We start from the raw sequence: 13,025 nt of genomic DNA on the forward strand, positions 1-13,025 counted from the left end.
TGAAGAAGGGCTTGTGCCAGAAACGTCGATTCTCCTGCTCTTTGGATGCTGCCTGACCTGCTGTGCTTTTCCAGCAACACATTTTCAGCTATTCCTGCTCTACGTATACTTTTCCTGTCCACACAGACATCTATTTCAAACCCATTGACTCCTACAGCTACCTGGACTACACCTCCTCCCACCACATCTCCTGTAAAAACGCTATCCCTTACCCCTATCCAGAGAGGGGTGATGGTAGAGAGATGGGAAGGAAGATGGACAGGTAGGACAGTTCAAGAGGCCATTGCCAAGTTGGATCTGGGATAAGGTTTGCTTGGGGTGGGGGTGGGGGTGGGGTGGGGGGGAGGAGGAGAGATCAGGATACTGTTGAAATAGACATTCATCATTCATCCCATGTAGTTGCATGGTCCCAAGGCTGAAGATGAGGTGTTCTTCCTCTAAGCGTTGGGAGGCTAGAATTTGGCAGTGGAGGTGGTCCAGGACTTGCATATCCTTGACAGGGTGGGAGGGGGAAGTTGAAGCATTTGGCCACAGGACTATGGGGTTGTTTAGTGAGTGTGTCCCAGAGATGCTCTCCGAAATGTTCCACAAGTTGGCATCTCGTCTCCCCAATGTAGAGGAGACTACATAGAGAACAATAAACACAGCAGATAAGGTGTTTGGATGTGCAGGAAAATCTCTTTTGTTGCGGGGGGGGGGGGGGGGGGGGGGAGAAAGAGGGGAAAGAGAGGTGTCGACCCAGGTTTTACACCTCTTGCAGTGGCAACAGAAGGTGCCAGGAGTGGAGGGTGGGTTGGTGGGGGTGGGAGCGTGAACCTAACAAAGGATTTTCAGAGGGAATTGTCTTGCGGAACAAAGATAGGAATGGGGAGGGAAATATCTCTCTGGTGGTGGGGTCTGATTGTAGGTGGCAGAAATACCGGAGGATGATGCATTATCCAGAGGTTGGTGGGGTGAAATGTGAGGACCAGGGATGTTCTGTCCTTGTCGTCATTGGAGGGGTGGGTTCAAAGGGGGATGTGCAGGAAGTGGAGGAGATGCGCTGGAGGACATTGTTGATCACATGGGAGGGGAAATTGCAGTCCTTGAAGTAGGAGGCTATCTGGAATGTCCTGGAGTGAAACTGATCCTCCTGGGAGCAGATGCGGTGGAGGCGGAAGAATTGGGAGCAAAGGATAGCATTTTTACAGAAGAGGGGATGGGAGGTGTAGTCAAGGTAGCTGTGGGAATCGGTGGGTTTGAAGTAGATGTCAGTGTTGAGTTGGTCACCTGAAATGGAGATGGACGAAGAAGGGGAGGGAAGGTGTCTGAGATGGTCCAGGTGAACTTGAGGTCAGGATGGAGGGTGTTTGTGAAGTTGTGAACTATTCAACCTCCTCGTGGGAGCACAAGGTGGCGCTGATACAGTCAGCGATGTATCAGAGGGAAAGGTGGGGTATAGCTTCAGAAGATAAGACTGTTCCACGTCCAGTTTCCTCATCTCCCCTCTCCCCATCTTACCCAGATCCAACCCTCTAATTTGGCACTGCCCTCTTGAACTGTCCTACCTGTCTATCTTCCTTCCCACTCTGACGTATCACCATCATCCCATCACCCCCCCACCTTCATCCACTTATCGCATTCTCAGCTACCTTTCCCCAGCCCCACTCCCCTCCTATTTATATTTCAGCCCCTTGGCCAACCGCAAACTCTCCCACCCCGCCCAACCTTTCTTGATGAAGAGCTTATGCTCAAAATGTGGATTCCCCTATTCCTTAGATGCTGCCTGACTGGCTGGGCTTTACTAGCACCAAGCTTTTTGAAACTAAACTGCTCCCAAACCCTAGGTCTACTGTGTTTTTGACAAATTTGTATACCACTCCTTTGGATCTCATACTATTTCTAATTTCCATTGATTAAGCAGTGACCATTTGTTCCAGTACAGTTATTTCGTGCTCATTACAATCTTGGTCCAAACATGGACAAAAGAGCTAAACTCCAGAAGGGAAGTGAAGTCACTATGCTTGACATCAAGACAGAATTTGACTGAAAACAGCCAAGTTACTGGTTGGAGTCTATCTGGCTCCAAGAAAGATGGTTGTCATTGTCTGAGGTCAATCATCACAGCTACAGGACATCACTGCAGTAATTCCTCAGTGGAGTGACCTTGATCCAACCATCTTCAGCTGCTTAGTTATTGGTTTCCCCTCCACATTAAGGTCAGAAATGGAGATGTTCGCTCATTATTGCACAGGTTCAGCACCATTCATGATTCTTCAGATACTGAAACAGTCTGTATTCAAACGCAACAAGATACGGGAAACATTCAGGCCTGGCTACTAGGTGGCAAGTAATGACTGTCACCAACAAGAATGTAATGATCACTCCTTAATTGCCAGAGTTGAATCCCTTACTGTCAATATTCTGGGGTTGCTATTGATCAAAACTGATCTGGATCCCTGGGTAAATACTGCAGTTACAAAGTAGGCCTAAGGCTGGGAATTCTCTGGTGAGTAACTTATCCACGAGACTCCTCAAAAACTTGTCCACAATTTACAAGGTAGAAATCAGGAGCATGGGGGGATCCAAGATGGCGGCGACCCAGCAAGTCTGAGCCTATAGTGCTCTTCCCAAGACTTGGGTAAAGTGGGTCACCCACCCCCACCACACTCACCAAATCATTCATAATAGCTGTTAACTTTAAATAGTTGCTTAGTATTATATTTAAATAGTCTAATATTTAGTAAAAATGACAAAAGGGAAGGGAGCCGCAGCTCTCAACAAGCAGGACCCCCTCCCCCACCCTCTCCCTCTTCAGCTGCAGCAGAGGCGTCCACAGCCGCCCCGGGGGACTTACCGACAGTAACAAGCCTTGTAGAGATGATTACCAAGCTGGACGCGAAGATCGATGCCTTCATCGAGGAGTCCCAACATCGCTGGGAATCACTCTCGGCCGAGCTGCAGAAGCACGGCCGAGACATCCAGGAACTGGAGCGCCAACTCGGAGGGGCGGAGTTAAAGGCCGCGACCTCGGAGACGGCAGCTCAATCAGCCATGGATCAGGTCCGGACTCTTGAGCAGCGAGTCCGGACCTTAGAAAATCATATTGACGACCTCGATAATCGAGGTCGTCGAAAAAATATTCGGTTGCTGGGCCTTCCCGAACGGGAAGAGGAAGGCCAGCTTACAGCATTCCTGGAGCAGTGGCTGCCACAGCTTTTAAATCTGCATGCTGGATCAGGCCAGGTAAGGGTGGAATGGGCCTACCAGGTCGCAATACGTGGGCCCAGCTCAAACCAGCGCCCACGCCCGGTCCTGTTCCAGCTGCAGAGTTATAGGGAGAGGCAGATGCTCCTAGAAGCCTCAAGAAATCTCGGAAAAGACCCCCAAGCCATGATCTATAAAGGATCCAAGATCATGCTATTTCAGGATTTTTCCCCAGCTCTGGTCCGAAAGAGGAAGGCATTCGATGAGGTGAAGAAGCGTTTAAGGGACTTAAATACTCAGTACTCCTTACGCTATCCAGCGACGCTACGTTTTAACCACGAAGGATCCATATATAACTTCAGTTCACCAGAGAAGGCTAAGGAATTCTTGGACTCTCTTAAATAAACTGTAAGAGATTGTGGATGTTGGCTTGCCTTTCCCCCCACTTTGGTTTATAGTCCCCCCTTTTTTTTCTTCTCTCCCTTTTTTTTAACCTCAGTGTTTAATATTATCATGGGAGGAGGGGAGAGGGATTTGATTTTCTCCCCCCCCCCACTTGGTTTGTTTTCTTTTATTACTTTATGTATATATGTGGGTATGTATGTATGTATATATACGTTGGGGCGATTGGTTAATGTTGGTGGGGGGAGGTGGTTACATTATTCTATTTTACCTCTGTCTTTAGGAGCGGGGTTGTTTTTCCCCTATTATTTTGTATTATTATATCTAATTATTACTTGTTTAGATTGTAATTTTATAGTTATATATTTATATACAGTATTAACATTCTCAAATATATCCAGGTGTTGGTGTGGGCGGGGGTAGGGTGCTCACTGTTAACTCTAGCTTTGTATTATATTTGAATTCTCCTCATTTTATTGAGGAGCACCTGGGTCAAGGGTGGGGCATTGGTTGAGAGAGGATAAGATGGACTTTTGGAGAGGAAGTAACGCTCCCTGGGAACAAGGGGGAAAATCTCCATTTAGGTACTTTTTATATTTTTTTTATTTAGAAATAGTTTTTTATTATATTGTTGTGAGTGTAATAGAGAGCCTTTATTTTTGTATATTTTATATGCTCCATGCTCGGGATGTCCCAGATAGGGTTTCCCCTCCCAAGGGGTCTCGGATCTGCCCAGATGATTATGGTTGATCAGTTGGTTAAGTGGTGCACCTGGAATGTCAAGGGGAGTAATTCGCCAGTCAAAAGGAAGAAAATATTATCAAATCTTAAGAAGGAAAGACTTGATATAGCTCTCCTACAAGAGACACACCTGTCGGATAAAGAACATTTAAAATTACGGCAGGGCAGATTTGATCAGGCCTTTTTCTCTTCTTTTAGCTCAAAAAGTAGGGGAGTTGTTATTCTTGTTCGGAAGAATTTCCCTTTCAAAATTCTAAATCAGATAAAAGATGAATTTGGACGATATATTTTGATTAAAGCCCTCGTAAATGGAGAGGAATATGGGATTCTAAATTTGTACTGCCCCCCTGCACACCCCTCTAAATTTATAATAGAAGCTTTTTCAATGTTGATGGCCTTTGGTGCCCGTCATACAATTATAGGGGGAGACTTTAATTGTATTATGGATCCGGAAATAGATAGGATCCCCAAGAGTGCTGCCAGAGTATCTCCCAGATCTAGACAATTGGCGGATCTGAATAAAGAATTAGGATTGGTAGATGTATGGAGATGTCTTCATCCACAGGGTAGAGATTTTTCTTTCTACTCTAATCCACATAAATGTCATACAAGAATTGATATGTTTTTTGCCCCATCAATTTTTTAAAATTCTATATTATCCTGTAAAATAGGTACTATAGCGATTTCCGACCATGCCGCTGTATATATGGAAACTAAGGCAAGGAACAATGGGATATCCGCTCGGCATTGGCGTATGGACCCCTTCCTGATAAAAGATAGTAAATTTGTAAAGTACTTCTCCCAAGAATTTAAAACTTTTTTAGAAATTAATTCAGGTACGGCTAGCAACCCATCAATGATGTGGGAGACCATCAAAGCTTATGCACGAGGTTTGATCATCTCCTACTCAGCGACCCAGAAGAAACTGAAGGGAGAGCAACAGTGTCTGCTCGAAGCTCACTTAAAAGCAGCTGAAACAGCATACTCTGATAGACCTTCTATTATAAAATTGCAAAGGATTACGGCTCTTAGGACAGCTCTAAACACTACGCTTACTCAAATGGCTAAGAGGGAAATATTATTTGCAAAACAGAGGTTATATGAATATGGCGACAAACCGGGTAGATACTTAGCGTTTCTTGCAAAGAAAAAGAAGGCCCCTCAGACTATTATGACTATCAAGGAAAGTACAGGTACCTTGACTCATGATCATAAAAAGATTAATGCGATCTTTAGAGAATTTTATTCTGAGTTATATAAATCGCAGGATTGTGAAGATAGGACTAGGAGGATGCAGTCATTTTTTAAAAAATTTGACCTTTCCGGGCTTGACTCCAGAACAGGTATCGGCCTTAAATGCTCCTCTAACAGTCCAAGAAATACTTGATGCAATTAGGCAACTCCAGAGCGGAAAGGCACCGGGTCCAGATGGTTTTCAAGCTGAATTCTCTTAAGAATTTACAGAAATATTGGCTGATCCACTTATGGACATGTATAACTTTGCATATAGTCAGGTCTGTCTCCCGCCTTCGCTGAACGAGGCAAATATCTCTCTTATCCTCAAAAAAGGAAAAGACCCAGAAGACTGTACATCTTATAGACCAATATCCTTGCTAAATGTAGATTTTAAAATCCTCTCTAAAATGTTAGCACTGAGACTAGAAAGGATACTGCCATATATTATAAAGGAGGATCAGACGGGATTTATTAAAGGCCGTAGATCATCCAATAATATTAGAAGGGTCTTGAATATGATCCAAGCCTGCCATCAGGGAAAGATACCAGGAGTAGTAATTTCATTAGACGCGGAAAAGGCATTCGAATAGGGTTGAATGGTCATATTTATTTTACACATTGGAAAGGTTTGGCGTTGGACAGGTGTTTACCAAATGGGTCTCAACATTGTATAGTGATCCCAAAGCAGTTGTTATTACCAATGGATTAAGATCGGATAGCTTCAGTGTGGGTAGGGGCTGCCGTCAAGGATGTCCTCTCTTGCCATTGTTATTTACGCTAATAATTGAACCACTAGCAGAAGCTATACGGACTGATCCTAATATAACGGTCCCGAGGATTGGTACAGGTAAACACAAAATTACCCTTTATGCAGATGATGTTCTTTTATTCCTCAATAATCCTTTGATGTCAGTACCTCATCTAATTCAAGTTATTAATACATTTAGTGCATTCTCAGGCTATAAAATTAATTTTTCAAAATCAGAGGCTATGCCAATGGGTGGCCTGGTTATGAGACCCCAGTTAGTGGACGGATCCCTCTTTCCCTTCCGTTGGTCCCTGGAGGGCTTCTTATATTTAGGTATTTTTATTACTCCAGTATTTGGTCAGTTGTATAGGGCTAATTTTGTGCAATTACTGGAAAGGATAAGGCAGGACCTCCAGCGATGGGGAGACCTTCCAATTTCCTGGTTGGGTAGAATAGCACTAATTAAAATGAATGTTCTGCCCCGTCTCCTATATCCTATGAGAATGCTCCCGGTGATGCTGCCAAGGATAGCCCTACGTAAATTATATGGCTGGCTGGGTTCCTTTATTTGGAATCATAGACGGCCCCTTATTAAGCTGAAGAAGCTACAGCTTCCACAGGCAAGGGGAGGACTGGATTTCCCAGACTTTAGAAAATATCAGTTAAGTTCCCTACTAAGTTACATAGCTGATTGTGGATCAGACAAGACCCAATCAATCTAGCTGGACATCGAGGCCTCCCAAGTAAAATACCCACTTATTAACCTCTTATTTTCAGATAAGAGGAAAATCATTACAGATCACAGTAAAAACCCCAGAATACTAAACACAATTAAGGCCTGGAATATAATGCGGCAAAATGAGGGTAATTTACATAAAACATCCCCCCATGCACCGATAGTAGGGGCATGGGGATTCCAACCGGGGTTTACAGATGCCACTTTTAAACTCTGGAGATCCAGGGGTATCTCATGTTTAGGGGACCTATTTAAAGATGGGGTCCTGATGTCCTTTGAACAGCTGCGTCAGAAATTCGGGTTACCCAATGGAGACCTCTTTCGATACTTCCAAATTCGAGATTAGATACAGAAGAAGACTACGTTAATAGATAGTCTTTATAAATCAGATAGAGAATGTAATGTCCTACGACTGGTAGGGGTATCCTCCGTTAGTACTATTTATCATTTACTACATGATGAAGTGTCGGGAGATATGGACAATCTGCTTAAAACATGGGATCAGGATTTGGGATTAGAAATCTCTATAGAAACGTGGAATGATATTTGGGAAAATGCTAGAAGAATTACTATCTGTAACAGAACCCAGGCTATCCAGCTGAAGATACTTCATAGGGCCCATATAGCACCAGCCCGATTGGCAAAATTTAAGGCAGGAGCATCTCCAATGTGTCCCAAATGCAAAATAGAGGTGGGCACTCTGGTACATTGCCTATGGACTTGTCATAAGATCCATAGATATTGGACTAAAGTAGCAAGTACCCTGACAGACATTTTAGGAACAGAAATTAGAGTGGACCCTGTATCTCTCCTTTTGGGCTTTTCGAACTTTTCCTCCCTGGATACGCACGGGAAGAGACTATTTTCTATTCTCTCTTTCTGTGCAAGGAAAAATATTTTGATGAACTGGGTGGCTGAGGGCCCCCCTGGACTTTCAAATTGGCACAGATTAATTATGGAATATATACCTCTTGACTTCCTTACAAATATGGTGCATCGAAAGACTGAATTATTTTATAAAATATGGCAGCCCTTTTTGAATTACATAAATGCAGATATTTCGGCCATCCTAACAAGGGCCTTTATTTAGTGAGGACTACAAACCTGGCTGCTCCGGGGCCCCTTGGGAGAGGAATCCCGCACGAATATGGGTTTTATTACATTTGATGTTAATTCATTCCGAGCATGTAAGAGACTTAAGTATACACTCTGGTTAGTTATAGGTTAGATTAGTAGAATGTTGAGTTTTGGTTTTTTTTTATTTTATTTTTGTTTTTTTTTCTTTCCTTTGTTAAATTTTGACTATTGTATATTTGATTTAATTGTACATCAATGTTTGTATTTGAGAGTTTTGTTTATTTTTATAAACTTGCAAAAATGTTAAATTTCTAATAAAAATATCTAAAAAAAAAAGAAATCAGGAGCATGATGGAGTACCCTACACTTGCTTAGATGTCGATAACTGTCAAGCTCGACTCCATCCAAAATAAAAGCAGCCCGGTTGCCTGGCAACTTATGCACCAACTTCACTTCCTCCATCATTGATGCATAGTGGCAGCAGTTTATAGCACTTACATGATGTCCTGCAAGAACTCACCAAGACTTGTTTGACAACACATACGAAACAAGTGAACTCTGCCAGCTAGAATGACAAGGGCAGCAGGCTGCACACCACCCTGATCAAAATCCTGGAATTCCCTCTACGCCACATGGACTGGAGTGGCTCAAGAAGCAAGCTCATTACTATAATTTCAAGAATAATTAATAACAATAAATGTCTATCAATCCAGTAACGCCCACATCCCATGACGGAAAGAAGAAAATTAGGTACTACAATTATTCCAAAATACATTCATTCACATTTTCAAACCACTTTATAGGAGTGCCACCTATTGGTAATCCCTACTGCTTGCTTTTGCATACTATAAGTATTTCCCAAATATTAATCTAAATACTCCACCACAAGAACAAGTAGTGGTATGGTGTGTACATTTTCAGTGAGAATTAAGGGTCTCTCAAAGTTGCACATGGAGGACTAGGTCATGTAGATTTGGATTCTTATCTCACTTCAGAATGCTTGGTATTTTCTACAATGAGTAGACTGTCAAGGCATAACTATTTTCCAACATACAGAATTGACAAATTAGCTTTTGCCACCAGGTTTCACATGGAACTACTTAATATTTAATGCAGGTGGTGATGCCTGATGAAGGAGCAGCACTCTGAAAGCTAGTGCTTCCAAATAAACCTGTTGGACTATAACCTGGTGTTGTGTTGATTTTTAACTCTTTACAGAATAGAAGATTTTCCTCTTTGCCAGTAGAACATATGTCTTCTAAAAGAGAAGGTAGGGATAATACAATCATATAGTTGATATCAATTCCACTATAGTGCACGTGAACAATGTGCATTTATCATCATGCAAATACTCTGAGGAAAACCATAACAACTACAACATGAATCTTCATTAACACAAACACTTCTTGCATTTTTGTCAAGAGATTTGAGGATGGAATAAATATTAATACTGTTCTGTTGTTATTTAGATATGTAGATAGTCCTCACTATTGCTGTAACTTTCTCTAGTTCTACAATTCTCCATGAACTCTGTTCCTTTAATTCTGGTCTCTTGAGCAGTCTCCTTCCCTTTGCCCATTCTTGGCTGTGGTGTCTTTAGCCAAAGTTCTGAAATGGGGGTCTTCCAAAATCTTTCCATCTTTGTTCCCTTGTAAATCCTTCTCTGAGCATTACTTCTTTGTCCATGCTTTTAACCATCCCTTCTTTGGCTTCACAGCCCTTACTTGTCCACCTCAGCAAAGCAGGTTGGGATCTCTATTCTAGATGCAGTCTAAATGCAATAACTTTCATACAGTGTACAGGCATCCCATGGGTGATATTAATTCCACTGTAGTTCACTTGAACAATATATATTTAACATTATGTATCCAATTGTTGAAACACAACCTTTTTGATCCTTCCACACTGATCTGCAGCGCAAAACTCGTGAGCAAATATTTATGGAGACCTGGGCGCGAACTGAAGGCTCTTAACTGGCTTTCACCAATGTAGAAATCGGTCACATCGAAGGACATTTTCTAACATCGCTTTGAAGTGAAATGTTACATGTCTTTAAAATGCATGTGGATAACAAAAAGAGTCCCCTTCAATTTATATTAAATCTCCTATGCCCAGTACACTGCCTTACCTGTAACTTTACTCGGGGAAAAGTGTACAGCAGACTGACTAGACTGCGATTCCATGCAGAGTTCCAAAGTAAACTGCAGTTGGTCTTCATTCTCCACAGAAGCTTTAAGCCAGGGATGAAACAGAAAAAATTAATTAGATTCGGAAAAAGCCATTCAGGAACATTAACCTGTAAGAAGAATACTGTCAGCTGAGAGTACTTCCACAACGTTTAGATAAAAAAAAAATTGTTGAACAGTAAAACACAGAAAGGGGACATTCAATCCATATGTCAATGCCAACTTTATTGAAGGATCTATTTAATTACTCCCAGTTCCATGCTTTTTCCTCTGTAGCCCAGCAAGCTCTTTTCTTGACATCTGAAAATGTATTCAGCAGCTTTTCAAGCAGCACATTCCAGATCATAAAAACTGCCTACTTAAAAATGTTTCTCATCTTCCCCCTGGTCCAATTACTAAATGGCCTGTTCTGCATATTTGGTGTCACGGCTTCTCATCAGTGGAAGCAATTCCTCTTTATTTACTCTGTCAAAACCTTTCATGATTCTGAAGTCAGAGAAAGTGAGGACTGCAGATGCTGGAGATCAGAGCTGAAAAATGTGTTGCTGCAAAAGCGCAGCAGGTCAGGCAGCATCCAAGGAGCAGGAGAATCGACATTTCAGGCATAAGCCTTTCTTTCTTCAGGAATGAGGATGGTGTGCCAAGCAGGCTAAGATAAAAGGGAAGGAGGAGGGACTTGGGGGAGGGGCATTGAGAATGCGATAGGTGGAAGGAGGTTAAGGTGAGGATGATAGGTCGGAGAGGGGGTGGGGGCGAGAGATCGGGAAGAAGATTGCAGGACAAGAAGGCGGTGCTGAGTCTGAGGATTGGGACTGAGATAAGGTGGGGGAGGGGAAAAGAGGAAGCTGGAGAAATCTGCATTCATGCCCGAAATGTCGATTCTCCTGCTTCTTGGATGCTGCCTGACCTGCTGCGCTTTTCCAGCAACACATGATTCTGAAGTCCTTTATTAAAATTTCCTTTGAACATTCTGGCTCTGCTTCTTTAGTCTCTCCAGCCACCTGGCATTTGTATCCTTGGTACCATCTTGTAAATCTCCTTTCGAATAACACTCAAGGCTCCAAAGAGCTTCTGCTGCCCAGAACTGGATGCAATATTCCAAGCTGAGGCTCCTGCACTTTTGTACCTTATTCCTCTATTTACAAAACCTTGCATTCCACATACAATTCTAACAGCTTTCCCAATTCACCCTGTTACTTTTAAAGATTTGCGTATATACTTCCCAGATGTCTGATCTTGCCTTCTTATTAAAACTGTACCATATAGTCTTTATTAACTTTTTCCAAAATGCATCACTTCATGTTTCTCTGTATTAAACCACATCTGACAGGTATCTGCCCACGTCCTCCTATGTCTGTCGTCAGCCTCATTATTTGCTGTAATTCCAAATTTCATGTCATCTCCAAAGATTTGAAATACAGGGTGACCCCTGTATCCACGGAATCATTTTCCGCGGCCTGAACATATAAAAGGAAGGGGTGCACTACTGTCATGCCTTGTATACTGATATCAAGATCAAAAAGAACAGTGATCGCAATAATGATCTGAGGACCAAAACCATGTACTTTGGAAATACTTTGAACAGTCCCTTAGTGTTTTCCATTACATAAATGCATAAAGCTAATCTGTAGATAATAAATTTAATGTTGCACTCAGAACACAATGAAATCCTGAATATCACAACATGAGTGTGTGTTATAGTATCTTAAGCAAGACATTACAGAAATTTTAATGAGACATAAAAGGGAAAGATTTTTCTTCCTGCAAAAAATCTGAGTATTTGAAATAGTTTGTTATGAAAGTGGAAAAAAATAGGTAAACTAAGCAAGCTATCATAATTTATAATCTAGTAACCTTGGAGTCTGAATACCCAGATATTTTAGAAATGGAAACTGATTTTGTCTCTAGTACAAAGTCAGGTTGGATATTTCTTAACCACTGTTCAATGTTTTGAAACACTCACAGGAGTGCCTTTTCCGAATCTTTACATTGCTCGTCGATGTTTTGGACTCTCTAGCATCACCACAGACCAAGCGCCGGGGTGGTACTGGTGTTATATGAGACTCGGGTGGTTTTTCGTCAGTTGGGGGTCTTCCTTCCTCTATCCACACAGTAGCCTTCCTACACTTTAACCTGCCGTGCTAGTGGTGGATCGGCGCCCCCTTTTTATTTATTTTAATTTCATTTTTTTAGTGGGGGTTAGCCGATCCTTGTCTCGGTACCGTCACCGTCTTGTGGTTGTTTGCTCACTTGTCGTTGAAGAGTTGTAATAATTCGAGTGTCAGCGACAGCATGAGTCTTGATGTCATTTGGGCGAAGGTATAGAATCTCTCGATGCCGAGGAATTTCATGAGGCAGTTATTCATGCCCAGCCACTTGCCTCGTGCGCCCATCACGAAGGCAAAGTGCTTGGGTTCCGAGCCTCCTGTCAGTTCTTTTATCTCGGCATTCAGGTGTTTGTACTTCTCTCTTTTTTCATGCCATGCCAGTTCCAGTGTCTTATTGTCATTCGAGTACCGCACTGTGACATCTACTACCGTGATCTTTTGATCTTTCCTAAACATAAGATCCAGTTTCCACAGGGAGCCATCTTTTGCGAACAATCTGCGCTCCACGTACGATGTCCAGCCGTACTTACCGACGTGTTTTTGCAACTGGTCAGCGATCTTGCTATGGTATTTTATGCGAGTGTTCTTTACAAATGGGCAGCATC

At 42.4% G+C, this 13,025-nt stretch overlaps 1 protein-coding gene across 10 annotated transcripts in view; it reads right to left on the bottom strand.

Annotated features, from left to right (window-relative positions):
* c2cd5 (C2 calcium dependent domain containing 5) overlaps positions 1–13,025 on the bottom strand; it is a 135,204-nt gene that overhangs the window by 12,789 nt on the left and 109,390 nt on the right. For all 10 annotated transcript variants that reach the window (XM_060842995.1, XM_060842987.1, XM_060842989.1 and 7 more), the window contains one exon: positions 10,255–10,356. In XM_060842995.1, the coding sequence (XP_060698978.1) occupies positions 10,255–10,356 (102 nt within the window). The remainder of the gene's footprint in view (positions 1–10,254; positions 10,357–13,025) is intronic.

This window comes from Hemiscyllium ocellatum, chromosome 23 (genome assembly GCF_020745735.1).
Source record: "Hemiscyllium ocellatum isolate sHemOce1 chromosome 23, sHemOce1.pat.X.cur, whole genome shotgun sequence".
NCBI lineage: Eukaryota > Metazoa > Chordata > Chondrichthyes > Orectolobiformes > Hemiscylliidae > Hemiscyllium > Hemiscyllium ocellatum.